Source organism: Calliopsis andreniformis, chromosome 2 (genome assembly GCF_051401765.1).
Source record: "Calliopsis andreniformis isolate RMS-2024a chromosome 2, iyCalAndr_principal, whole genome shotgun sequence".
In the NCBI taxonomy this organism is placed as follows: domain Eukaryota; kingdom Metazoa; phylum Arthropoda; class Insecta; order Hymenoptera; family Andrenidae; genus Calliopsis; species Calliopsis andreniformis.
Window position 1 is genome coordinate 12,397,053 of NC_135063.1, and position 26,197 is coordinate 12,423,249.

The following is a 26,197-nucleotide window of genomic DNA, read 5'->3' on the forward strand; positions in this document are numbered from 1 at the left end:
TTGAATAAGTTATTCTATTTATTATGTGCATCCATTATTTTTTTCTATAGAAACACATTCATTCTCATAACAGCTTGGTAATCCACAGCGACCAATTTCTGCAGCATGTACTGAATCTTTGCCTAATCTTTGTTCTACCCCTTTCCAAGATCTACTCTGCAAGAATTCTGCTCCTGCTTTTCCAATTGCAACAACACCTAGTTCAAAATAATATGTTATTATATGAAAACTATAACTTTTTCTATAACATGCAAGTACCTGTTGAATCAGCAATTGCCAAAGCATTCATTTTATCTGTACATAGAGCATTTTCATTGTGACTTCTAATTTCACCAGTTATTAGAGAGATATCAGAGTCCATTGATGCTTTAAATTCAACATAATTTGTTCCACCAGGGAGTATCTGTCTAAAATCCATACAATATTGTATGGAAAATTCTCGTGAATCATTAAATGCTAATTCTACTTCATAAGGTGTGAGAATTGGTTTTAAAAATTCTCTAGAATCAAACACTTCATTTTCAGGGCATGTTATTACGACAAAGGCATCTATCTGTAAATATTTGTCAGTTATTATGCTTTTAATTGCTTCCACTATTAGTGTCTAACGTACCTCTGGAAAATTAGCAAGTTTTGCTGGGTTGATTTTACCCATACTTAAAATATAAGACTTCTTATTCTTTTGTTTGAGAATATTTTTCACAGTTGTTATTATTTTAAGGTAATCTTTAATGCCTAATGTGGCTGCCACTATGCCAATGACTTTGGCATCTTTCAATTTCTCTATCAAAAACCTTCTCCTCTTCAACCATGGTGTATTCAAAGCTTCAAATTCAACAATGCTATTATTTTCAAAGCAGTACCACTTTTTTGCAGGAATTGTTGTTGTTAATGTAACAAATGTTTTTCCACCGCTTCCCAAGAAAAATGCTTCATAGTCTTCTACTTTATATCCTTCCTCTAAATTAAAAGTTCTACCTAAGGTCACTATAGATGAACTATCTTTTGTATCTGTGAATTCTACATTCGAGGTACAATTTAAAGAAGAGAAAATCAAATTCTCATATACAGGACATAGTATTTTCTGTATACTTTCTGCAATTAAAAATGTTTGCAATAAATCAGCTAAACAAGTTGAACCAATCTTTATGAAAATAAAGACCTTACCAATTTTATAAGCATAAGCAATATCATAGAAAAATAAAATTCTCTTTGATGTATCTTCAAAAGTGGATTTAAATTGGCTAGTGACTTCTGTCACATCTATGTCTTTCTTGGGCAAAACATGAAACACTGGAACTCGAACAGTAGGATTTAAGCAAGCGTGACCAAAGTGTATAATGCCATCGGCATGTACATGCTGAGCTGCTATTTCATCAACGCAACAACTACCATAAGAAGTGTCCCCCAAAATGTATACTTTCTTATTGACACGACTTTCCAAACGCAATGCAACTTCTACCGAGTCTGTTAAAAGGTTATCAGGAAATTGCAGACACACCTAAAAGTATTTGACAACTATAAAATTGATTTTTTTCTTCATGTTTGTGATTACAGGTGTTTATTCGCTCGGCAATATAATGCGTGATCAGTGAGATCGTTTGTCAAGTGTTAATGAATGAAAAATGCAATGATAGAAACACAATAACCTTTACAATGCTTCGTTATATTATCGGAAGAAATGAAATAGGATCGAAAAGAAAATGTTCCATTAAAATTCAGTTGTACACCTCTAGCTGATAAAATATCCATCACATTGACAAAACATTCAAACCTTATTTAAATTACACGCATCAATCCACTTGCCACATTTTTCCACATCGTAGGGGTCGTCTCCTAATGCATTGTTTACTTCGTGTTTAGTTGTTTTCACAGTCATTTCTGAAGTCATATTGCTTCATGCACTAAATTTACACATAACAAAAAATTATTTACAAACAGGTACACATTTGTACACGTGTAACGGATACGCCAAATACATAGTATACACACACATGCAGTTACAAGGAGTTACTGAAAGTCACGTAGTCGTCGCTAAAGGTGTATGTAGACTGTATTCACATATATGTATACCATTTATATTGTATGGTGTCCATAAAAATAACAAACTTTTATGTACCTTTTCATTTTGGCAACTTTCTCATATAATTGGATTTTTTCGTTCAGTAAGTTATTTTCAAAATATCTTTCCCTTGACAAATAGCTTTTATACTTTCCACTTACTGTATTTTTACCATTGCAACATGTAACATTTTTATTTCAACTTACCTTTTACATATCTTTATTTATATGACATTTAAAAGTGATAGAAAGGAATATATAAAATGCTTAAAACTGGCTTTTGATATTTTGTAGGTATACTTAGGATTTGTTTCTTTGAGTTTGTTGTGTATGAAATTATGAGAAATTGTATAATTAATATTGAGATATTTCACAATGGATTAATGGATCAAAAAATCGATTTTCCAGTGTTCCTATAAGCAGAGAATGTTAATTTCAAACGTATTAGTAATTGCTCCTATAAGCACCAACATAAGTATTATAATTCAATTTGAATTAATTTTGTATTCTTTGGTATATATACTGTAATGTAGGTACGCGTATACACACAAAACATGCAATTTCATATAAGGCAGACATTTATATAAAGCACATTCAAGCATTTGTTAAAAATGCCTTATTATACTATACTGTTATATGAATATAATGGTTTGTGAAAATCAGATTGAAGGAAAGTTGCAACTAATAGTATTTGAATATATTACAAATGCACACAATTATGTCAGAAATACAATAAGCTATGCCAACTATGCAGAACTAACTAAAATACTGTATACCTGACAGGGTAAGAAAGTTCACTGAACTGTTTTTATAAGGCACCTAAACTTTAAAATGGAATATCAATAATTCCATGATATTGTGATAAGAGAGGAATTGTTCATCATAAGATCTTTATGATATCTAAAATCATGTAATTGGTAATAATAATTACATTTCATCGCATTTAACTACTTGACTCCACTCTCGTCAGGCATTTTATGTTATCATTATATGGAATAGTCAGTATTGGAAATCAAATTCATGCTGCAAAATGAAATCTTAACATAGACAAGGATAGAAATGTTTTCATAGACGTACTCGTGAAATATCGGCAATTTATTTAAGATCAAAAGAACTTTAGCATATCCAAATTTTAAAATCTTTGAAGAATTCATTAAGTCACGATTGCCGTCGAGAGTGTAATGATTATTATGTACAAATGATTATTTCTTATTGTAATACATTACATAGTTTTGCTTGATTCTCTGTATATACGTCAGTCTTGGATTGCTTTTACCAAAAACATTTCATTGCCTCTGTGTATAGAGAGCTATCATGAATTTATGTGGGAAAAGGATGCAAAAATATGACTGCATAACTAAACGTTTTCTTTTGCAAAAGCACTGTTGGTGATGAATAATCTTTTTTTTTTTTTTTTTTAAATATACGAGATATTTAGAAAACCACCAACTTAAACAATTTCGTATATATAATTTACTATTACAAGAAAGAAATGTATTTATCTGTTTGATATATTTGCATTGAGTGAATCAAAGCTATGAGTCAGGTGTACATACAAGATATTATTAGTCATTGACTATGTAAAAAATAAAAAGGCACATATAGAAAGATTTGCTTTTTAAGTCTTACTCACCGGTCATCTATTATTTACTTAAAGTTTCACCAATGCGTGTAATTACCCTTTTTCCACACATGTGCTCTCTACACATGTACTTGTCTTTTACCCAGATCTATTGTGATTTTATGCAATGACAAAAAACTTGTACAATACTATACCTACTTAAAAAAAGATTTGCCTGTTTGATTTTGCATTTTAGCATTAAAGACTGCATATAATACATTAAATAGAAATGAATTCAAATTAATTATAGAGGTCTTGTGTTCCCTTTTCACCTTATATATCATTTGCCTTGTATGTTTTCATTGTCTTCCGTTTCAGTCTCTTAAACCACTACTTTCTCTTTATACCATACATTCCTCATTCTTTGAGATGATGGTATCGTTGACAGTAATAGCAGTAATAATTATAATATAATAATAATATTAATAATAATACAATAATAATTCTGAGAGTGAATCTCAATAACAATAATACAAATAATAGTAATAATAATATTAATAATATTAATAATACATGTTAAAAACGTATGTACAATTCACCGACCCAGTTTTAAGTATCCATAAGATTTCTCTACAAGTACTACAGACAAAGTGGAATAAGTTGTTTTAAATAATTACTTTTTACAAAATTACATTACAAAGTGGCAGATTGAAAAATCTGAGCGAGTTATCTATTTATTTATCTAGCTATCTATCTATCAATCTATCTGTCTATCTATCCACATGTACAGCTGCTAGAATTAGATAAACGCGATGGCTTTATTACAGCTAGACTACTGGAAAGTATACATACTTCTTCTCGTATATTATGCATAGTTATTGCCATTGCAGAACAAAATTTTGACGAATTCCAGAGAAATACGTGAAATCGCATAATCCAGTTAGTCTGTTTTAAGTTACGTGTAAATAAAATCAAGGCTACGCCATTTGTACAAATAATTTAGCAACGATCTTCGTGATTTCTTTTAGATATGCGTTAACAAGAGAAAGAAAATAAAACAATGTTACTTCTCTTACAATGTCAAAACATAGTTTTGCGCATATTACCCACATTTAATCACAAGAATCACCAAAATAAGAATGTATAGTCTGTCCCTTTAAAATTTTCAAAACGAACAACCAGCTTAATGTTCACCATTAATTTCACTCATTTAACATACTTTATTAAAGGAGGGTCACGAGCCTAAAATGCTGCGGACTGCTTGGTCAAGCACTGTGTCCTTTGATTCACTGGACTGTGATGCACTGTTACCACTACTACCAGGTATCGTATTTGTAGGACGTTTTTTAAGATTAAGAATGCTATCAATGGCAGATTGTACCTGTGCGGTAATATCATCGTGTTCGTTATCGTTCCCACTTTCGTTAGTTACGTGAAGAGAGCCCGGACATTGCGTTTGAGAATGCAAGGCCAGTCCATCTAGGCTGTCGGTGTCTTCTAACAGATCCCGTTCGAGATCTGTAGCGCTACTCCAACGTCTCTCGAATATCGGAGCGTTATCTTGCTCGCAGCTGTCCTTCACAATTGCATTCTGAACCCCAGAAACACTCGCACTTGGTAAATTCGCACGACATTCACCGTTCGCTCGTGTTCTTTCAGTTTTCGACGACCTTGTTACAGCCACAGCACATGTATTATTATTACCACTATTATTACTATTTTTACATTTAAACGAGTCCGTGGTAGCGGGATATACACCTAGTTCTTTCTGAATTTCTACCCACTCGTCGTAATCACCACTTGTACAACTCGCAGATTTGATCACTGGTTTACATTCCATTTCGTCGTTTGGAAAGTCATCTTCCAATTCACGTTTCACAGATACATTCGTCAGAGACGGCGACAATTTGTCTTCTTCTACGAGACCAGGTTCAACCTTTGGCACCAATGGCTTTTCTTCCTTTTTAAATTCTTCTGTAAAACAATACGAAATGGTATAACTACTATATCAAGTATAAATAGCTACCATAATCGTAAGGTTTTAAGGAAACTTTATTCATTGACAGTGATACAGTGTTCATGGCTGAGGCTTTCAAAAAACCATGACTTACATCCGAAAATCTGAACAGTGAGAACTATATGATGCCGCGCTTGGAGGTCTCAAGACATTGATGGATTGAGTTGGAAAAACTTACCGTTAACTTTAGCCTCTTGTTCTCGTAGCCTATTTAGTATGTTTTGTTCTTCGGCAACAAAAGTTCTGTCGATCATCATCAACTCTGACGTCCTCACTTCTCGCTGAAATGTCATTTTAAATGAAATTCATTGAATGAGAATTAAGATATGCCAAAATAAAAATTTCATAATTAATATTTATTAAAAAGTTCTAATATTATTATTAACGTACCATACTTTCCATCAGAAGAAGGTATGTATACTTATTCATCATGGAATTGAATTTCGACAACAAGTGTTTCGCTGTTTCTTCAAATATCTCATCAGCTTTTGCCAAATCCTTCGAACTAAGTACTTGTTCATTTAAACAATGATATCTTACAAGACGTTTGCAAGCATCACGCTTACTCAAAAATGGCGTATTCACGTCCGGATTTATCGCACCATTTTGATCAATTTTTAATTGTTGCTCTAATCTGTAAATACAATAATACAATTATATCTTTAAGTATACGTATTACTTATTTATTAGCCATTATTCAAATAAAAAATAATACTTACAAGTCACTACGATTAATCTGTCTGCAAATCGGGCTAGAGGCAGGTCTTTTTACACCTTGTCTCGGACTTACTAAAGGACTCGAGTTGCTGCTAGGACTAGCAGTCTGTTTGTTCGAATTTCCACTTGTATTCACTGGACTTTGAATCCTTTGCTGTCCTTTGCCAATCATTCTTGGCGAGGCTACCTGTCCTGCAGGAGAGCCACTTTGAACTTGTACTTGAATAGGCGAAGAAAGTTCTTGCTTAACAGGACTCGACATTTGTATGTTCGGTTTGATATCCAATGGATCCGTTTGACATTGCGTCGATTGTTGCATCCCTGTTTGTTGTGTTTGAATTGGAGTTAATTGTGCGTTGCTCTGCAAAGTAGCTACAGAGGTAATCGGTGGTGAGAAGATTTGCATACTGGCAGAGGACGGACTTAATATCTGATTCCCATGGTTCTGATAAATTTTGTGCTGTTTTGTGTGCGTTTGATGCACATTCTGATTACTTTGTACACAGGGTTGTTGTCCTTGCACGTTCTGCGATACCTATAAATATTTAGACGAGTTTGTAATCGAAGTAACAATAACATAATCCTAAATAAACTTATAATGAAATGAATGATTCCTTACTGTAAGATTATTTATATAATTAGTAGTAGTCGTATTATTTTGCACGGTCGCTGGTGTACTTGGATTTAAATTTTGTGAAGCAACTACAGTAGTAGACGTTTGAGTTTGAGTCTGTACAGCCGATGTCTGATTCTTATAGGAATTTTGAGAAATCAAATTCGATGCTACAGTCGAGACTGGATTCACATTGAAATTTGTTTCCGGACCCTATATAAAAATAAATTTATGTAATATTATCATATTGCCAAAAAGTTGTATCTATTTTGCTGTATAAATATTGTTAGTGAGGACTTACACTACTAACGGAATGAGTTGTAGTACTAACAATCTTTCCACTAGCTAAAATTTTTGCTTGCTCTTGATACAATTTTGTCAAAACAGTTTGATCCGGCTGTGAACCCGACTTTCGAGCTAATATAGTTTGTATCTGCGATTGTATATTTTTTAGTAATTGCTGCTTTTGAGCAGGAAGCTGTATAGTCTGTACTCTTTGAACCATTTGACCGTTTGAAGGAACTGATAAATGGCTCCCAGGAGAAGACGAAAGTACAGGACCATTTGTGACAATTTGAGTAGCTTCACTCTTAATTGGATTTGTACTCTGAGATACCACAGTGTTTGGCTTATTAGAATTATCAACTTTCTGAAGATTAGTTGCATTCGTTGATAGTAATGTGGGGCGGGAAACCGTAACAGTTTTCGTTACCTATTGTTATAATTTTCAAATTGAGAACAGATGATGAAGAATGAATACAAGACTAAGCATAAAGTTTTCTCACATACCTGAGCATTTCCAGTATTCTGAGTAGCAGCAGCAGCAGTTTTAGTCCTTTTGACAATTTTCGCTTTCTTTGGTTGATTGGTAGTTCCTAAATTTCTGATTTGTTGCTGATTCAAATTGTCAATAAATTGACTAGGGAAACCAGAATTTTGAATTTGTATGTGTTGCGGCATTTGAGAAGGTGCTGCTTGCACTACAATATTTTGTATATTATTCTGAATAGTGGGAGCTCCACCAGAACTATTTACAATTATTTGACTCGTAGGGGTATTAATTTGTACACCTTGCAAATTCTGATTATTTGCATCCGGTTCACCAATCACAATCTTTTGAGTTTGGTTTTGATTTTGTACCTGATTAGTTGTATTTAACTGTCCCGCCAAAAATTGCTGCAAAAGCTGTTGACTTATCACCTGCATTTGCCCGTTTGCATTTGCAATTAACAATTGATCGTTGGGATTTAAATTACTCAATGCATTCAAAATTTCAGGTGTAATTTTTGGTGCATTGTTTAATATATTGTTAGCTGCCGAATTAAGCATTGTTGTACTTTGAGTTTCTACTTTCTGAGATTCATTTTGCTGTTGCATAGTACTAGAAGGAGCATTTGTAATAACAATATTTTGATGCTGATTATTTTGCTGTGTATTGAGTCCTTGTTGTATAGTGTTGGCTGTATTCTGAGTCTCAAAGTGCTGTGCATTAACAGACGAAAACGTATTTGCCGCAACTACTTTCTGCTGTTGCACATTTACGTTCTGCTGTACGCTAGTGTTATGCAAAATAGCAGATGTATTTTGTTGTTGCAAATTCGTTATAACATTTTGTTGCGCGTGAGCAATATCATTGATACCAGATTGCAAATTTTCCTCAATATTTTGCACACTACCAGTTGCGTTCTGTTGCAAAACGTTAATTGTATTCTGTTGTATACTAGAATGTTGTAAAACATTCATCGTATCATGATGTATGGTATTGCAAGAACTTTGCTGCTGCAACATATTCACCGAATTATGTTGAACATTCGTTCCAGAAGTTTGAAGATTTTGCTCAAAAACGTGTTGAACATTTTGCGTCTGCACAGTCTGCGCTGTTATTTGCTGATGCTGATTATGCTGATATATTGGAGCTTCTTGTTGCAATGTAATAGAATCTTGCGGAGTTCCTTGCGGAAGATTCTGATTAGTCTTCGACAAACTGTGCTCGGTTGGCGCAGTTAAACTGTTTGGTAAAGACTTTTGAACATGAGCACCACTTTGTGATACTTTACTCAAATTTTGCCGCACGTTAGTAGTCACACAAGCATTCGTAAGTCGCACTTGACTAGATTTTTGCGTAGAAACGTTAGAATTTTGTTGATTATTAGTTGCTTGATTTGTGTTAGTCAACCGAGAACCACTGAACGTGGTACACAAAGATTTTGCCGATAAAACATCAGATGTCGTTAAAACATTACTGTTCGGTTGCGGAAGGCTAGAATTAGGTGACTGAATGGGCTTCGGCGTTGGTATAAGATTTACGTTAATATTTTTCGATGTTTGCATATCCAATGTCTGTAGAGATCCAAGATTACTTTGGACACAAACGTTTAACACAGGATTGGTTTCTTGAGGAACATTCACACTTTTTTGCTGATTATTTGATTTTGAGCATACTTGCACATTCTGTGGACTAGTAGCACAAGTAACACTTTGAAGACCCGCAGCACTTGCAGTGGTAGTAACCGTTGAAACACTGGATGACAAAGGCGATTTGACGAATTTCTGTCTTTGTAATACTGTACTTTGCGTAGACTGCGTCGTAGTTTGCACTTGTCCAAGGAGATGGGAAATAATGGCCGAATTCTGTCCACCACCTTGCGTTAGCGAACGTATCAATGCTTGAGCGGTTGCTTGATCCATTTCAGGTTGATTTGGGTCCAGGGTACGATGCAAAACGACTCTTCCATCCTCCCCGAGAGCGAATCGCAACTGGCCCTGTATCGTTGTGTTCTGCACAGGCATTTGAAGCTGGGCAACAAGCTGACTATTCAGTGTCTGGGACACGGAAGTTTGTATATTCGTTGTATTCGGTGCAGGTACTTGTATCAGATTCTGAGCAGAACTGGTTGGTATCGTTACTTGGGACGAAAGCTGTCCCAAATTTTGCCCTGAACTCGGCTCAACTTGAACTTGACAAGAGACATCCGATTCAGTTGTAAGATCTGTATCAAAAATATCATCATCGTCCCCAATTCCTGATATTTTCATTATACTAGCAAGATCTAACTTCGGTGGCTCGTCGTCTTTCCGCTTTGCCTTCTTCTTTTTCTTCGCTTTCTTCTTAGGTGGTGGCAGTAAGGTTTGTTCAACGACAGTTTGAGTGCAGGGAGTATTACCAGTATTAGTAGCAGAACCCACTTGCGAAATCTGTGACTGGGGACTTTGTACCATTGCGTTTTGAATCACTATGGAATTACTAGTCCCCGAATTAGCAGCTGCATAGAAAATAAAGAGAAAAAATATTTCAGCACTCCAAAATTTCATTTTCTTAAAACATACCAATGGTCGATTGTGTACAACTTACAAGGTGCAGGACTAGACGGAGTATGTCTAATCACCGGAGAAGCAGTTGGAGGAAAACCATTAGGTACTGCAAAAAACGTTGGAGTAATGCCTTGCATTAAAGCTCCTTGCGCTGTGACAACTCTTACTAACTGCTGCTGTGTTAACTGCAAAAGGAGAAATCTTGTACGTTATTTATGTTTTATTTTATACTATTGTAGACTTTACAGAAGCACTATTTTTTAAAGATAATCTGTCTGAAACTTGAATAGATGAATGAAAAACAAAGAATGCGTATAAAATTGAATGATGATACAAAATGGTCTTAAGTAGCTTTCAATAATATATAAAAAGAATTCCGTAGAAGTATTAAGTAAGCAATGATCGTGAATGTGATGAAATTGAAATGACTGCATGGATGAAACCATCACCTGTGCAGTATGTGTTTGTTGCTGGGCGCTCGCTGGCGTTCTTAGAATGAGCTGAACACCACCTGGTTGCTGCTGTACAATAACTGGTCCAGTTGACGGCAAAACCTATGTATGAAATGTGATAAACATATGAAGCAGAAAGCAGATATTTGTGACACTAAAAATGCATATAAGCAGTTATAGTAGATATTAAGCGTATATAGAAATATTCTGTAGATAATTGCTAGAACAGGCGTAACATATATTTTGAATGATCACATAATGAGAACGAACATGCAAATGAGAAGTACCCTGCACAGACGTAATTACCTGGTTTAACAGAAGACCTTGCGCGGTTGGAATCATTGTGGCTGTTGTAGGGTTCGGTTGAGGTCCAGCAAGAACTAACTGTGGTTGAGTTTGTTGAGTTACCTAGTAAGTAATTCAATAAATAATGGATTCTTGAAACAGTTATAAAATTACGAAAGTAAAATGCGTTACTTGATTCGTAATAGTGGTAGTAACACGTTGTTGTTTTTGTTGCGATCCAGTAGCCTGTTGATTAGGAGGTTTCGGCAAAATTTGTGGCGGCTGCTTGGCAGGTTTAGTCGTGGCTATTTGGATTTGTTGATTTCCAAAAAGGTGTGTTCTAGTCACCAGTTGCGTTGGTGTTGACTGATACCCCTGGTGTGGTGTACCATGAATTATTTGCAGTACTTGCATACCTTGTTGAAGTATCGGAGTATTAGGTCTAACCTGGAAAAGAAACTAAGTATTAGAAGCAGTTTTATTTAGTTATAAATGTATATGCATAGAATTGTCTCTTACCACAGGTGGTCCAGGACTACCACCAGGTGCTGGACTTCTGTTATTTAGAGAGTTATTCCCACTTAAGAGATGGGGACTTTTTGCAGGAGGATATGGACTAAGTACAGGACTTTGTATTTGGCTAACACTCATTGGACTCTGCATTGGGCTTTGCATTTGTATATTAAAGTTGTTATTCGAAGCTGACGTCCCAACAGGGCTCGGACTATTTCTGTTAGACTGCATTGAATTCGACGCCGGGCTTCTAAGTAATAGTCTGTTAGGACTTGGGCTTGGTGTGGGTGGTGCGATATTAGACGCTGGACTTTTCAGTGGTATCGAAAACGGACTACTCGGAGAACTAATATTTTGACTCTGAATGTTTTGCATAGATTTTACAGTGTTTATTGTACTGACCACATTTGATGGCTGAGACGAGCCCGTTAATGTTACTGACGAACTTAAGCCAGGGTTAATTCCCTGCGAATACTGTCGTTGAGGTTGAAATCCAGTTGATTGAGAGGAACTTAAAGAAGAAGTATGACTCAGTGACATATTTGGCTCGTTTGATGCAGTTATATGCTGTACATTAGATGTTGATACATTAGATAAGTTCGAGTGCATTGTACCAAGATGTGGAATATTTGTAGTGAGATTCACGTTCGAAGCGTGATTCACATTTGCTGTGGTCGTATGAACCGATTCGCTGGAAGTGCTCGTGAATATAGTGGAACTCGTCAAAGTACCAGTATTCGTTATTTGTGAAATAGTAGACACGTTTGAATTTGGGTGCTGCGATATGGCAGAGCTTGGTACATGTGCAATATTTGATCCAACAATGTGTGGTGCAATACTTTGTATACTTTGTATGGCTTGGAATGGGAATTGCGTACTGTTGGAATTCAGACTAGTTTGAGCCAATCCAGTTGTTAAAGTATTGGCAGGTCGATTAAGACCTTGGTTTACTCCAGAATTTATACTGGTAGTATTTAAACTTGCATTTATGTTTGGATTGATAGTAGTTAAACCAGATACACCAGAACTCGAGGAAGTGAAGTTTGTGCTTAAATTGGTGAGGTTCTGGTTTATGTTTGAGTTCAAACTCGTCAAATTCGGATTTACATTAGTAATTCCAGTATTAACGCTGGACAGTCCAGAATTGATACTTGTCGAATTTAACGTATTGAGCCTATTAATTCCCGTATTTATATTATTTAGATCCTGTCCCAAACCAGGTAAACCATTATTAATACTGTTTGAACCAATATTCGAAGTTAAATTGGAGTTTATAGCATTCAAGTGATTCAGGCTAGGATTTATCGTAGTTAGTCCTGTATTTATACTTGGCAGGCCCAAATTGAGCAGAGGATTTGATGTAGTGATAACATTAGATGTAAGGGATGTGAGGCTGGTATTTAGAAGTGATAGTGGCAATCCCATGTTAAGGCCCACCCCAAAAGTGGGGGTGGCCGGGGGTAGGCCCATACCAGTCCCTGAGGGATTTATGGTACCCTGATTCAAATGGTTTAGCTGGTTTACATATACTATGTGATTTCCAGTCGTTGACCCATTTCCTTGGTCTTGTGGCTGTAAATGTTTACAATGGAAACAATTATTACTCTTTCTTGTGCATGCACACAGTTGTAAGCAAGCATTACATAGCTTCTTTTCTCAAATAAAATCACTTACGTTATTTGATGTCTGTTGCAGTGCAAATGTTAGAGACTGACCACTTGAATTTTGAGCCTGCAGTTGTTGCAATTGTTGAAGCTATGAAATAATCATAATTCAACATTAACATGGTACAATATCTATCCAAACTGCTCGATCACAGGCCAAACAGCCTGTATATTATATTTCTGCTTCTTTTATGAACCTACTTGTTGATGTGTCAAAACAGCAACAGGATTATTGCGCCGAGCAGTCGGGGAAGTTGTAGAGGATACTGAGTCCCCGAGAAGAGGGCGTGACTGAGGCTGCTGCATGCCCACGCAGCCCCTCTTTACTCTGGGCAGCGTCTAGCCACCTTTCCAGTTTATTTATACTTCCTTCTATGTATTCCTAAGCATTTACAATACACATTGTACAATTAGTAACTGAAAAGAAACTGTAACAAGTTAATAATACACATGAATTACTTACCACTGGTTAACTACAGTTCACTGACAGGGAAAAATTGTATTTGCGCTGCGGCGCCACTCAACGCGTCTGCGACCTACGTCTCCTATTCCTGTCATGCATGTAGCTTCGTATTCTACCCGTTACCTAGGCAGCACTTTCTTGTTTTTCCAGAATATTTATGTTTATATGGATTGTTGGTACTTAATTCTAATATCATACTTCAGTGCTAACCATGTTTGAATATCAATCTCTTTCATACAACAGGTAGTTCTTTTTCGAACTACATTATCCGTTGAAGAATAACTGCACAATTGCATTTTGAAAGTATTCTGACTTCTCTTCAAAAAACATTTGTTGCAGGATTGCATCCATGTATAAACACAATTGAACTACATTTTTCCATGACATTACATTAGAAATTGTGCATATAAAATAATTCTGGATATCACTTCAGGAATAATGTATTTCTTGTATTATCCCAGCTCTAGGTAACGCTCGGCAGACATCCTTCAGCAATTCATAAATATCTATAGCACTATTATCAGGACATTGCGCCTTCAATTCACAATTATGTCTCAAAGGACTCCTTTAGCTTTCAGTTATTGTTAACAGCTTCACGTACACTACACTTATGGCTTCCCAGATCTTACACTGAACTTGTACTCTGTAACATGTAAACAAAATTCAATTAGTCTCAACACAGACAAAAATATTCATCAGAATTTTACTCAGATGACTGCAATTTCTTTCTACTTTATAATAAACTGCTAATATTCAAATTTAATGGAACTTTTACCGTGAAACATGTACATAGCGTTATCAAGAAATCGTATCACGTAGAATGTAACAAATCGTCACACCGTTGTGGTACAACGATATTAATAGGTGTAAATAATCGTTGAACGATTAGAAATGTGTTTCGTATAAAAATTCGACAGCTGGAAGCATATTTTGAGGTTATAACTCGCGCGCCTGTGTGCAAGCATACGTGCCACACAAGCCACTTACACGCATACAAGAATCGCATATATCTCACTCTCACTTATGGGTACCAGCGGCGCGCGGATGCACACAACAAAAGCCCAACTGACAAGGCGTAAACAAAAGAAAAAGCAACCATCTGTGAAAAATTATTCGGTTCGGATTGCTGAGGAACCCGAAGGAGGTGTCCTGGATACGTGTATTTCACATTGACGCGAAAAAATGCGAGTAGCGTCGCGATGAAAAATTGTCAATATTACCTCCGCGAACGCGGTTTTGCCACCCGTGTTTTCTTCTCGCGACTATTCCGTTTTTCACACTTCTATCGGCATGATTTCGGCCCCGCGCACTACGTTTTATCTTCTCGCGAGGGAAAATACCATACACGAGCCGCACAGGGGTAAATATTCTACTTAAAATAATAAACTTTTCTGGCACACGACAGTTCCATGTACGCGTTACACTATTCGGTGGCAACGGCCATCATGTATTTGTCAAGGCTGCCATTAGCACAAGTCTATAAAATCCCAGTGCTTTTACCATTGGCGACACCTCGGTTATGGTACTGTAACTTTTTGCAGTACCCATTTAGCGAACTCTTTATCCTGATTGGTCGATGGTTCACTTATAACCAATCAGTAAACAGAAACGGCTGGTAATCTTAACGCGATAGCTTTTTCAAGCCGCGGTTGAACGAAACGCGTGTTTGCTTAGAATTTTTAATCAATTACGCTGCTGGGAACACGTTCAGGTGTCATTATATGTCAAATTAAAATATCGTAAATTCTCATTAATGGAAATATAGTTGTTGAAGTGACAAAATTTGTTATATCAACATGTCTGTCTTTACATGCTCTTTACCCGTGTTATGTCTCTCTACATGTGTTGTGTGTACACACAAATCTTTTTAATGCATAATGCATTGTATTTTTATAAGCTGGAGTTGTGATTGTAAATAAATAGATAGTACGATGTACAGAATAAGCACATGTATTTTTTATTTTAGATAACAAAAGAATTAGTATAAACAACTTAATTTTCTAATATTGAAAACAGCAATTTTAACTTAATTCAAAATGATCCTATATAAAAACATTTCAATTTTATTAATTCTCTTATTAAATAAGAACTGTATTTTATGACCAAGGTTAATTATAAACCATATTCTGAATCAAATGATCCAACTACGCATGCTACAACTGTCGCATGATCTAACTTTCCAGGTATCATGGAAACCTTATCCAATGTTCTTATTCGACGAGTTCTCTGTTCTTGTTTGGAAAGCTGAACTAATTGGCCATCTTTACTTTGTGCATAATATAAGTCTGTGTCTTCCAATATTCGTCTTTTAGCGGCAGTTATGCGTACCTTATTATGTATAAAAATTATTGTTAGTATTTTGTTTTATTCAGTATATTTTAGTTTTATTCGTTCTTCATTGAAACATTACTGAAATCATGCATCACATGCTTATTGTTTTACAAACGATATTTAACTTACTGCAAAGTCCAAAAGAAGCTCGCAAAGATGTTTGGCACTATTACAAGGTGGACCTTCTCCAGATACTCCTCTTCTCAACAAATCCTCCATTCTAAGAAGCGTTAGTTCATGTCTTTGATACGCTTCAACTACAGGCAATGTAGATTTATTTCGATTGCTGTTGCCAGATTCCGCGTGTCTCAAGTTCTCTGCAGATTTTCGACGCGTTTTCGATCTTCCTTCTGTATGGTTCTTTACAGCTGAATCAGGTACATTATTATGGCATGGTAAAATAGCAAATTTTCCAACCACAGGATCAAAATTGTCCGAAATTCCATCGCTTGTCAGAAACACAATATCGCCCTTCTCAACTTCCGTCATTGCGAGCGTTAAATTATTCAATTCAGGATTAGATCCATCCACAGGACCTAAAGCTCCAAGTGCATCGCGCATGTCACGCATACAGTGAATGTCGTGAGAACCCCTCGTAATTTCCCTTACTCCAGTTTTCCTATTAATATCAAGAATTAATTTTATGTGAAACTAATTATATGGCTTTTGAATATTACCTTGAATATACATAAGCTAAACTGTCACCAACATTACAGGTACATGCCACGTATTTTTTCTGATCTGTATTAGAATCAGAATTTGGCAGTGGAAGAACAACACATACAGTTAATGTTGTGAGCATTCCTTGCTCTTGTAGAATTAATGAATGTGCTGCGTGGAATGAACAAAGTAGCGCTATAAAAACATCTTTTGTCGTTGTTATTTCGTTATCAATTGGAGAACAAAATAAAGCTTTGTTTAAGTACTCCATACTTCCGTGTACTGCAGATCTAGCTGCAATACTTGCTTTGGTACCTAATAATTTTGCATTGTTGTAATGTTTATGTCATTGTTTTATATAATTATTTAAGAATTGTTCATACCCCAATTAACACCATCAGCAAGTGCTAAAATAGCAGAGTTTGATCTTGTTACAATACCAAAGCAATCTGCTATTGGCTCCCCATTATTTGTATTATTTGTAGGATTTTTTTCATACAATGTAGTAGCAATTCCATATGCTGTTTCATGAGGACTAAACCAACCACCAATTCCAGCAATTGTAGGATTCATTGTTGTAGAAGCTAAAACAATTTTTTTTATTACTATTGGCTATGATATTTTTATTATTAATTTTTGAAATTCAATCTGTAGTCTTAATACTTACTATTTCTATACTGTTCACCTTGTTCTAACATATCAATATAATCTATGTCAATGTCATTAATACTTAAATGTTTCTCCTGCGAATTAACTGTAGTAAGTCCATTATCTGGACCAGTATGGGCAGCTAATACTTCCTTTTTTCCTTGAAAATTTCCAAGTTGTCTAATTGGCAGTTCTTCTGGATTTCTACCATGCAATATGGCTGGTCCTTCTTGCTTTGTCTCTAAACTAGAAACATATGACCTTTGTATAATATATTTTGCTTGGGGTATGAATTATTAAATATTGTTTTAAAAACTGATTACCCATCAAGGTAGCGCGTAATAAAACAACCACTAGAAAAATCTTGCGTTAATGATCTAGGACTACGCAAAGTTTGCTCTCCTTGACCTACATTTTCTATAGCTCCAGCTAAGTTGCTGATAGATAATTGTCGCATGAAGCCAGCAACTTTTTTTCGTAAACTTGGCATCTTTTTATGGTATTAATTTTAAAGATTACAGATAGAATAATAATAATAAATGTCAATAGCCACAAAGCATGACTTTATAAAATGATTGACATTTACCAACAAATTCAACTCATGACTATCTTGAAAGACACTTTGTTTAAACCTTGAAGAAAAAAATAAAAAGCATGTTCAATAACTACAACTTACGTACTGTGTATTTTAATCTCTTACATACTTTTGTAAATAAATTTCACATGGATAAAACGATTAATTACTATAATCCTTACATGTAAATTTTGTTCTACTTGTGAAACAAACTAGCACATTGGAATGTATATAAAATTACATAAATCAAGGTAATATAGAGTTGTCTAACTTTTCAAACTGGAGATTTGCATTTTAAATCAGTTTCTTTGACACCTATTTCTCCCTTAATTTTGGACTCGGACATTATTGCAATTCTGTAATGTAAAACAGCAGTTACAGTTACAGATAAAAACATTCGTAAACAACCATCGTCACATTATAATCTCACCTGGAAAAAATTCGCAGTGTAGAGGAACGAAATCGTAATACACACTAAAAAGCACATCGTTTTCCACTTTACCGCCATATTGATAATGTGTCAATAACCGATAAATTCCTTCACAAGTAGAATTTCCACACATTGCACAATGTCTTTGGGGATGAAAAAATTTCGTTAATCGTCAAGGCTCATCTCAAGTTACCTATATCGATGTACTTCAAACGGGTAAATAGCTTCGACAGAGACAAATAAAAATTTCGATTTTCCTTGACATAGAGGTACGTGCGACTAACGAAAATTATTCCATATCGTTCAATGCTATCGTTGACATCGATCGATTAATTGAATTACGAGTGACATTTCTTTTATTCCAAATTGTAACATTCATTTCGAATAATCTTCGTTGCCCGTTCTATTATGTGCAACTCGAGACCCTAGACTTTTTACTCTGTTTTGACATTTAGCAAGTTAATATGGCGTTCTCTCCACAGGTGAGAGACTACGATTTTCCGCGGTTGTTTTTAGAGTTGCGTCCTAGTGTTGTTCGCGGAACAGATTTTCGCGAGAATTGAATCGGTCTGTCGAAGTAACGTAACCGTGCAATAAATTCGTATCCGTTAAGCAAGTTGCTCGACGGTTTTATAAGTTCCTATCGATACGTGGTATACGCAATGTGCTTAGATGCATAGTGACACAAATATTTATTCCATTTTGTGGACTTGTCATTACGTAATCAGTATTTCAAATTCTGTCACCTGTGTGATAAGAATAAAATTATGCGTGGGGTTACTTTTTGACGTTTTCTTTAGGTACTGAAGCATATGCAATTGAAAATTATTTTGCGCGCTAGATAGACGTGGCAATATCCTATTATTGTAAGAGAATTAACTTGCGTACGACTTCTTTGACATTATTGAACGAAAAATATGTGTGCCTTTGATGAAAGTTTATTCGTTTGATCGTATAGCTTGTGTTTAATATTAGAATGTTTGGTGATGGGTGTAGAGAGCATCAAATTCACAGATGTGTGTATGTTGTAGCAAAGTCGTTGAAGCAAATGGAAAGGAATGAGATGTTAGACAACTTGAAATAATCAAATATTTAGAGAGCAATAAAGCAGAAACAGGAATACAAGAGTGTAAATAAGAATATAAAATGTTTGAGTCTCCGAGAAGCTTGCTCGAGGTTTGCATGGATTTTATCTGTGACAATGTTTTGGGTTTGTGTGAAGTACACCTTGGTGACACGGGAGAACATTCTCCTACTTCGTTAGGAGCAACTACTTGTGGTAAGTGAAAGTAATTTTTTTTAATTCCGTTCAGGATCTTGTTTTGCATGCTATGATTACTTATAAGATCAATTATATTATCAGTAACTTAATAAAAGTATTTGTATGAGTAACAGAGATAAGAAGGTATAATGCAAAAAATTAATTTATAAAAATAATTTGTGATTTCACTCTTATTAAATTTCACTATTTAATTATGGCTATAGAAAATTATTCTATCATAATAGATTGTTATAAAGCATATAACTTTTAGATCAGCAAGTTAATTCCTCAATAAATAGTAGTAATACAGATATTTTGGGCTCGACAATAGCTAGGTCACCCAGTGATGGATCATCGAGTTCAGCGACAAGACTTAGTTTTAGGCATCCAGATGCTTTTTTACCTGCTGAAATTTCAGAGCGATTATTATCAAACCTATGTGAAAAGAAAACATTATCTGATTTGACTATTACACTATTTGATTCAAAGTCCACTAGATTAAGGTAATAATATGTTTATTAAAGTGAAGAATTCAATTATTGACAAACAATAAGACATTACTAATACTTGACTATTATTTATAGACATGTACGGTTAAAAGATGCATCATCATTATCAGCAAAAGGCTTAAAAGTATTAAAGCAACATAAAGTGGAAGACCTGGTAGTAAATGGATTAAAAATAACTGTTAATGACCTGATAAGCTGTTTAGGTGATTGGAGTTTACAAAATCTTAGATCTTTAAGCGTAGCAAAAGGAAGTTTTATGGACTGTTCACGGTACATAATATTAATTATTTCATACATGTACTAAATAAATTGTCTTTGATATATGATAGTACTTATAATACATACATGTTTATATGTTACAACAGGTACTGTGTAGTAGTAACATTAAGCAAATTGAGGGCACTGCATACATTGAATGTGTCAGGAACAGAGTTTAATAAACATGGTCTGGAAATAGTAGTTGAAGACCTTCCCCTTTTAGAGAGTTTAGATATTTCATCTACAAAAGTTGATGATATAACACCATTAAAAAAATGTAAAAATCGTTTGAAAACTCTTAGTATGTACAATTTGAAGATAAACGAAAGTGCAAATTTAATCTCAGTATTATTGGAATTAAATGAATTAAGAAATTTAGACATTTCAGATGAAAAAGATTTGCATGCTCTCAACTCTGTGTTGGGGCCTGCAAAACCAAAAATAACAGACTTCCTAAAAGCTGTACGTTGTATGCCATATCTAGCTAGTTTAGACTTATCTGGTGAGTATTATGAGGTCAGAACATTGCATTTTTTTTCTAGAATAATAAGTCATACGGTCTTTTTATCTATTCATTATAGGTAAGGGTGATATAGATCCAAAAGATTTGAAAGAATTTATTAAAGCCCATCCATATTTAAAGTTTTTGGGGCTTGTAAGTACAGATGCTTGTTATGATGACAGTTTAATAAATCCTAAAAATGAAGATTTTAGACCTGGGCTTGTTGTAAGTTTCAATCATAATTTATTCTAATATAATTATAAAAAATTTGAAAATGTTAATGTGAAATGTTTTCATTTTATATCAGGTTAGTGGTACAGCAACAGAATCTCAGATTTTGGAAGCTCTCAGAAGGTATACATGCAGGCCATTTTATCTTGAGAAATGTTTATTTAATTTATTCCGTTTAACGCAAAACTTTCTTAAACCACGGGTTGATGTTATAAAGTTAGTGTTACCTGGAATGAGAGAACATTCACAGGAAGTTCGTGTACAAATTCCATGTACTGCATGTCTTTATAATCTTACCAAAGGTGAATTTGCCATCACAATTCACCCTTCAATCCTAAAACAAGTTGTTGAATTAATTATGATAGCCATGGAATCTCATCCAACCAACTATAGACTTCAAATGAACACACTACTGACTCTGTGTAGCGACCGAATTTTACAGGATGTTGCTTTCGACAAATACAGGTAGTTCAAAGTCCTTCAATCTTAATTTTAATTTATCAACTAAATTTATGTTAATATTGTGCTAAACTGTTTTTAACTTCTGCAGATGTGCAAGATTGGTAATGAATTCCTTGTCTACTTTTAATGAGCCAGCTATGAATCGCATGTCTGTTGCTATTTGCTCTATATTGGCTGCAAAAATATCAACAGTAGAAACATCTATGCTTGGTGCTCAACCACAATACATGTCTAAATTACTTGCAATGGTTAGGTCTAAGGTTGAGTCTAAATCAGTAGATATAACAATGAAATTTACATTAAGTGCTCTATGGAATTTAACTGATGAAAGTGCTACAACATGTAAAGTCTTTCTGGATGAAGGTGGAATGGAGTTATTTTTGAAAGTACTAGAAAGTTTCCAAGGCGAATCCAGTGTTGAGACTAAAGTATTAGGTTTATTAAATAATATAGCAGAGGTTTGTAGCTTGCTATCCACAATTTAAAAGATAAAACTATTGAATTAGTATTATGTTGAGTTATAAATTAATTTAATCTTCAATAACTGCAATTATAATTAAAAATTGGTCTTAAAATTTATTGTAGGTTGTTCATTTGAGACCAAGGCTCATGCAACCTAGATTCATCTCTATGCTATCTATGCTGTTGGATTCTGCACACATTGATGTATCTTATTTCGCAGCTGGTATCGCTGCACATTTACTTAGTCATGGACCTCATGCATGGATATTGCCTTCTATGCCAAGTAGAGATCAATTATTAGAGCAATTAGCTCATACTGTGACCCATTGGCAAACACCTCAAGGAGAAATGGTCGCATACAGAAGTTTCCAACCATTTTTTCCGCTTTTACGTTGCTCAGATGCATATCCTGTACAGCTTTGGGCAGTTTGGGCGATACATCATGTATGCACAAAAAATCGTAAGTAGAACAATTCTTTTTTTTTCTTTGTAATTAAAAGATAACTAATTTGTGTAAATACTACAGATGATATTTTAATGAAGTATAGAGAAGAGAACTTAATGTATTATAGTTTTAACAGAGATTGTTTTCCGAGTGTTCGCTCACGTTTAAATATTTATAATTTGTAGCAAAACGTTATTGCAGTATGTTAATCAGAGAAGGGGGTGTAGAGACATTGAAATACCTGGAAAGTACACACACAGAACATACAACGCAACCAAACCTACAAAGTTTGTGTCGATCGATCCTTGAAACACTCGAGTTAAATTCTTAACGATGACTATTGCCTTCCACAACAAAATTTGCGTACCACGAAGTTGGTATACTAGTCAATGTTTTTCTCAATGCAATCTTATATCCTGTTCGTTAGACCAAATAATTAAAACTATCATATGAACATGGATATTTATCAAAAGGGGACTGACGCAGAAGAACAAGTCCAGGATATTGCTATTAAATTTTGTAGATTCAAATTGAGGACCTGAATTATGAAAAGAAATAACTCTATATATTATGAAGTACATTATACATGTTCAGAAGCATGTTTGCATATATAACATAAGTTATTTTTAAAATTCGTGGAAGAGTATAATTAAACATTCGAAAATGTATGTATTTTGAATTTAGAAAGAAAAAAAAATTTTAACATTCTATTATTGCTATTATATTTTTAAATTGTTAAATACATTATTGTGTCTAATATTTTTAGATTTTAAATTGTACTAATGAGTTGAAGAAATCGATTTAAATAGTAACTGTAATGTTCGAATTAACTTAATTTTTGTTACTCATTGTATTGTTTTCTAGTATAGTGTTGAAAAATACAACTAATTTTAAGGTTCTAGTCTAATAAATTGCATAATTAATTATGTCAGTTGAGATTGTATGATTTACTGACACACTTAGAGCATTTTTATTTCTCCCAGAACTAGATGCTTAATAAATCTTCGCGACGGTTGAAACAATACTATTGATGTTAGTAATGTTATTTAAAAACTATACATAGCAGAATTAAGTGCTTATTGGTGTTAATATTGCGGAAGAAAATAGTGTGATTAGACTAGGATCTTACATGTACATGATATACTTCAAAAGTATCATTTTTTGCATTGTATAGATTACGAAGTATAATAATTATTTTGTTATGTTATATTTCTAACAAATTAAATTCAGGTCTTCAATTTTTTTCTGTTGAAACTATTGTCTTATCTTTCCATTAAATAAGTAACAGAAAAATCTGTAGAGATTAATTGTGCATTTACATGCCTTCAAAGATATAAAAAGAAAAGCAAATTTCTAATAAAACAAATATAACAATATTCTGATTATATCTGTTATACAAATACTATTAATTTGTATGAGCAAAATTTATCCTTCCGATAACATTAACTGTTGATCTGAAATGTAAAAAAGTCTCGATTTAACTGCCACTAAATGTTAATAAAGGTAAATCACTAATCTTGATGAGTTTATTTTTGTTTACCTGTTCCTTATAATAATATTCAGTGATTGTTGAACTTCACGAGATAGTTAACATATGAAATTTAAGCCAAGAAAATCTTTATTTACCACCCAATCATATTACATTTATATGTTACATTTATATCTTAATTATTTTTTCTTTTCTTTCTTTTCTCTCTTTTCTTTTCTTTTTTTTAATGGAACGTAAAAATTGTTCGTGAAATTTGTATGATTATCTCTCAATTGATGCCGATGCTGCACTGCACCTGCAAAATACTTAGCGGCATGGGAGTAACATTACGGAAATGTAGCTCGTATCATTAATATGTGGAAACTTGGCTCTCCTCCTAACATAGCATAGTGGATTAATGGTTCAAAATCATTTTACACGCATTTTACAAATTAGTAGCAATGTGTTTAAGATAAAATTGAGGATGTATAGTTAGTAATAAATAAATGAAAGTTGCACGCATCAATAGTAATACACTGTTTCTCATACTCTGCTTGAAGAATTGTAAGAATTTATAATCTTAGCAACTTTCACTTACTATGCATACAAAATTTACTATAAATTATAGTAATATGATATTACTCTAGACATTTACATTGCAGTTCAATTCTTATTTTTTATGTATTTGATATTGAAGATATATGTTTAATCGAAAATCTGTAATTAAAAAGTATGAAACTGTTTAGATAAATAATTCTAATAGGTATATGAAAAATATATTTCGGTAATAATACTTAGATTGCCACATCATTAATTTTATTCATTTGCTATCATTATATCAGCCTTTATGTGATACCAAAATATCTCTAAAATTATTATTGCTATTTTATAAATTTCCTAAGGTCACTCCCTAAAATATTAATATGCTTTCGTCATATCATGTATACTACAGAAATTGTCTTTCTTTAGAGTACAATTTTATAGTTTCTTAACATATGTTAATGCTATTAGTATTTCTATTAACAATCATTTCTATTTATTAAACAATTTTTTATTTTCTACGTTAATATTATTCAGATGACAAAAATTGGGAAGAAATTATAGGTTTTATGGGTAATAAAAATATGTAAATCTGTCTCAGGTGTAGAAAAATCGGTCAGTCTAAAAAAAAGGGGTTGATCAGTGTCTGTATGTGTTTGAAATATTTTTTAAATGGCTAACTGTTCACATATCAATCATGAGTGATAATATCCTAAGTTATATAGATGTATATAAAAAGGAATAGTATAATTTTTATTTGATAGTAACTCAAAATACAAACATAAATTTTCTCAAAAATGCATAACAATCTAACACATTTTTTTCCATACTACATTTTTTTTCGTTAAAATAATATTGCGGTATTTGCAAAAATATGTCTGTATACATATTTATACGTATATGTATGTACACACATTTGGGGAAATTAGTGCACATGTTAATATAGTTTTAACACTTCAAGTTTTTATGTACCTTTTTAATCTAGATAGACTGAAGTTCTTGGAAACTGATAAAGGCTGATACTATAGAACTAGTTGGATTCCAACTACCTGAATAGTATAAAAAGTCAATTGAACTGCAATAGCAAATCATCGCTGATCTACATTTGTAATGTTCATATGATGATTCATTAAATCAAATATGATTAATTGTGCCCATCTTTGTCCAATCTTTTTTTTTTCTTTTGACATGAGGATTTTTCTTTCTCTTTTTTTTCCCATCGTATCAGTTTTTTTTTCTGTGGACATATCATAAGAATTTACTTAAACACCTTAACAGCATTATACTGCAGTGCATGTTCGTATAAATACGTAAGTTTTGTGTAACCAGCAAATAAGATATGCACAAAAACTTACAGTATCTACTACTACGTTTCTTTCTCACGTGACCATATTTTTCTTTACACCTGTGTAGCTTTATGAAATACATTAATCTACGTAATTGTAAAAATACAAATGCACATTCGCATTAAAAATAGCTTTCAATGTGTATAATAGACGTTCTGTTTGTGACATTTGAAATATGGCCAGGTGTTAGGAATGAGACTAACTTAGAGCACAGTGTAAGATTCCTAATGAAGCTAATGTATCTAAATATGAATTTCAAATTATCCACTATAAAAACTTGATTAGATAGTTTTTAATAGCTTTAATTCCAAATTACCGATATCATAAATTTACAATTTGTTTTAAAGTATTTCATAGATACATCAGAACAATAATTTGAAATATAATACGCGTCATCAAAAAAATAATTTTA

At 33.7% G+C, this 26,197-nt stretch overlaps 4 protein-coding genes across 14 annotated transcripts; 1 reads left to right on the plus strand and 3 right to left on the minus strand.

The window, feature by feature from the left end:
* On the minus strand, window positions 1-2,995 carry Dph2 (Diphthamide biosynthesis 2). Its single transcript, XM_076391813.1, has 5 exons — window positions 1,775-2,995; window positions 1,168-1,501; window positions 614-1,095; window positions 259-553; window positions 1-197 (listed from the first exon to the last, which is right to left on the minus strand). The coding sequence occupies exons 1-5, from the start codon at window positions 1,889-1,891 to the stop codon at window positions 22-24; spliced, it is 1,404 nt and encodes a 467-aa protein (XP_076247928.1). The 5' UTR covers window positions 1,892-2,995; the 3' UTR covers window positions 1-21.
* Window positions 2,996-3,138: 143 nt separating this feature from the next.
* On the minus strand, window positions 3,139-13,818 carry LOC143187550 (uncharacterized). Of its 5 annotated transcripts, XM_076391779.1 has the most exons (16): window positions 13,659-13,818; window positions 13,397-13,577; window positions 13,206-13,286; window positions 11,538-13,103; window positions 11,211-11,465; window positions 11,040-11,141; window positions 10,731-10,835; window positions 10,322-10,466; window positions 7,759-10,232; window positions 7,271-7,681; window positions 6,976-7,182; window positions 6,359-6,891; window positions 6,030-6,273; window positions 5,818-5,920; window positions 5,381-5,596; window positions 5,055-5,292 (listed from the first exon to the last, which is right to left on the minus strand). In XM_076391779.1, the coding sequence occupies exons 2-16, from the start codon at window positions 13,499-13,501 to the stop codon at window positions 5,201-5,203; spliced, it is 6,639 nt and encodes a 2,212-aa protein (XP_076247894.1). In that variant the 5' UTR covers window positions 13,502-13,577; window positions 13,659-13,818; the 3' UTR covers window positions 5,055-5,200. The 5 variants fall into 5 exon arrangements, with proteins under 5 accessions (XP_076247892.1, XP_076247889.1, XP_076247897.1 ...); XM_076391777.1 differs by having other exon boundaries at window positions 3,139-5,596; window positions 7,301-7,681; XM_076391774.1 differs by having other exon boundaries at window positions 3,139-5,596.
* Window positions 13,819-15,592: 1,774 nt separating this feature from the next.
* Window positions 15,593-18,703, minus strand: LOC143184088 (PP2C-like domain-containing protein CG9801). Of its 2 annotated transcripts, none has more exons than XM_076386072.1 (8): window positions 18,302-18,703; window positions 18,054-18,227; window positions 17,621-17,929; window positions 17,317-17,543; window positions 17,033-17,233; window positions 16,667-16,964; window positions 16,119-16,608; window positions 15,593-15,986 (listed from the first exon to the last, which is right to left on the minus strand). In XM_076386072.1, the coding sequence occupies exons 3-8, from the start codon at window positions 17,785-17,787 to the stop codon at window positions 15,771-15,773; spliced, it is 1,599 nt and encodes a 532-aa protein (XP_076242187.1). In that variant the 5' UTR covers window positions 17,788-17,929; window positions 18,054-18,227; window positions 18,302-18,703; the 3' UTR covers window positions 15,593-15,770. The 2 variants fall into 2 exon arrangements, with proteins under 2 accessions (XP_076242187.1, XP_076242197.1); XM_076386082.1 differs by having other exon boundaries at window positions 18,002-18,227.
* On the plus strand, window positions 18,432-24,257 carry LOC143184062 (protein zyg-11 homolog B). 6 transcript variants are annotated; one of them, XM_076386059.1, is made up of 11 exons: window positions 18,785-19,101; window positions 19,333-19,580; window positions 19,834-20,065; window positions 20,147-20,341; window positions 20,437-20,606; window positions 20,709-20,831; window positions 20,911-21,056; window positions 21,139-21,527; window positions 21,613-21,982; window positions 22,110-22,446; window positions 22,617-24,257. In XM_076386059.1, exons 2-11 carry the CDS (start codon window positions 19,448-19,450, stop codon window positions 22,760-22,762), a joined length of 2,241 nt encoding a protein of 746 aa, XP_076242174.1. In that variant the 5' UTR covers window positions 18,785-19,101; window positions 19,333-19,447; the 3' UTR covers window positions 22,763-24,257. The 6 variants fall into 6 exon arrangements, with proteins under 6 accessions (XP_076242151.1, XP_076242157.1, XP_076242174.1 ...); XM_076386036.1 differs by lacking the exon at window positions 18,785-19,101 and adding an exon at window positions 18,432-18,570 and having other exon boundaries at window positions 20,437-20,831; XM_076386042.1 differs by lacking the exon at window positions 18,785-19,101 and adding an exon at window positions 18,682-18,783 and having other exon boundaries at window positions 20,437-20,831.
* Window positions 24,258-26,197: the final 1,940 nt, after the last annotated feature.

Bases quoted from the DNA above. Each gene is read 5' to 3' on its own strand.
- Dph2 (XM_076391813.1), bottom strand. From the start codon at position 1,891: ATGACTTCAGAAATGACTGTGAAAACAACTAAACACGAAGTAAACAAT. The intron at 554-613 runs GTACGTTAGACA...AAATATTTACAG, and splicing joins AACTTGCTAATTTTCCAGAG to ATAGATGCCTTTGTCGTAAT. The intron at 198-258 runs GTACTTGCATGT...ATTTTGAACTAG, and splicing joins GGCAATTGCTGATTCAACAG to GTGTTGTTGCAATTGGAAAA.
- LOC143187550 (XM_076391774.1), bottom strand. From the start codon at position 13,501: ATGCAGCAGCCTCAGTCACGCCCTCTTCTCGGGGACTCAGTATCCTCT. The intron at 13,287-13,396 runs GTAGGTTCATAA...ATTATTTCATAG, and splicing joins CTGTTTTGACACATCAACAA to CTTCAACAATTGCAACAACT. The intron at 6,892-6,975 runs GTAAGGAATCAT...AAATATTTATAG, and splicing joins ATTATATAAATAATCTTACA to GTATCGCAGAACGTGCAAGG.
- LOC143184088 (XM_076386072.1), bottom strand. From the start codon at position 17,787: ATGCCAAGTTTACGAAAAAAAGTTGCTGGCTTCATGCGACAATTATCT. The intron at 17,544-17,620 runs GTAATCAGTTTT...ATATGTTTCTAG, and splicing joins ATTACGCGCTACCTTGATGG to TTTAGAGACAAAGCAAGAAG. The intron at 16,965-17,032 runs GTATGAACAATT...CAAAATTATTAG, and splicing joins TGCTGATGGTGTTAATTGGG to GTACCAAAGCAAGTATTGCA.
- LOC143184062 (XM_076386036.1), top strand. From the start codon at position 19,448: ATGTTTGAGTCTCCGAGAAGCTTGCTCGAGGTTTGCATGGATTTTATC. The intron at 19,581-19,833 runs GTAAGTGAAAGT...TATAACTTTTAG, and splicing joins GTTAGGAGCAACTACTTGTG to ATCAGCAAGTTAATTCCTCA. The intron at 20,342-20,436 runs GTACATAATATT...ATGTTACAACAG, and splicing joins AGTTTTATGGACTGTTCACG to GTACTGTGTAGTAGTAACAT.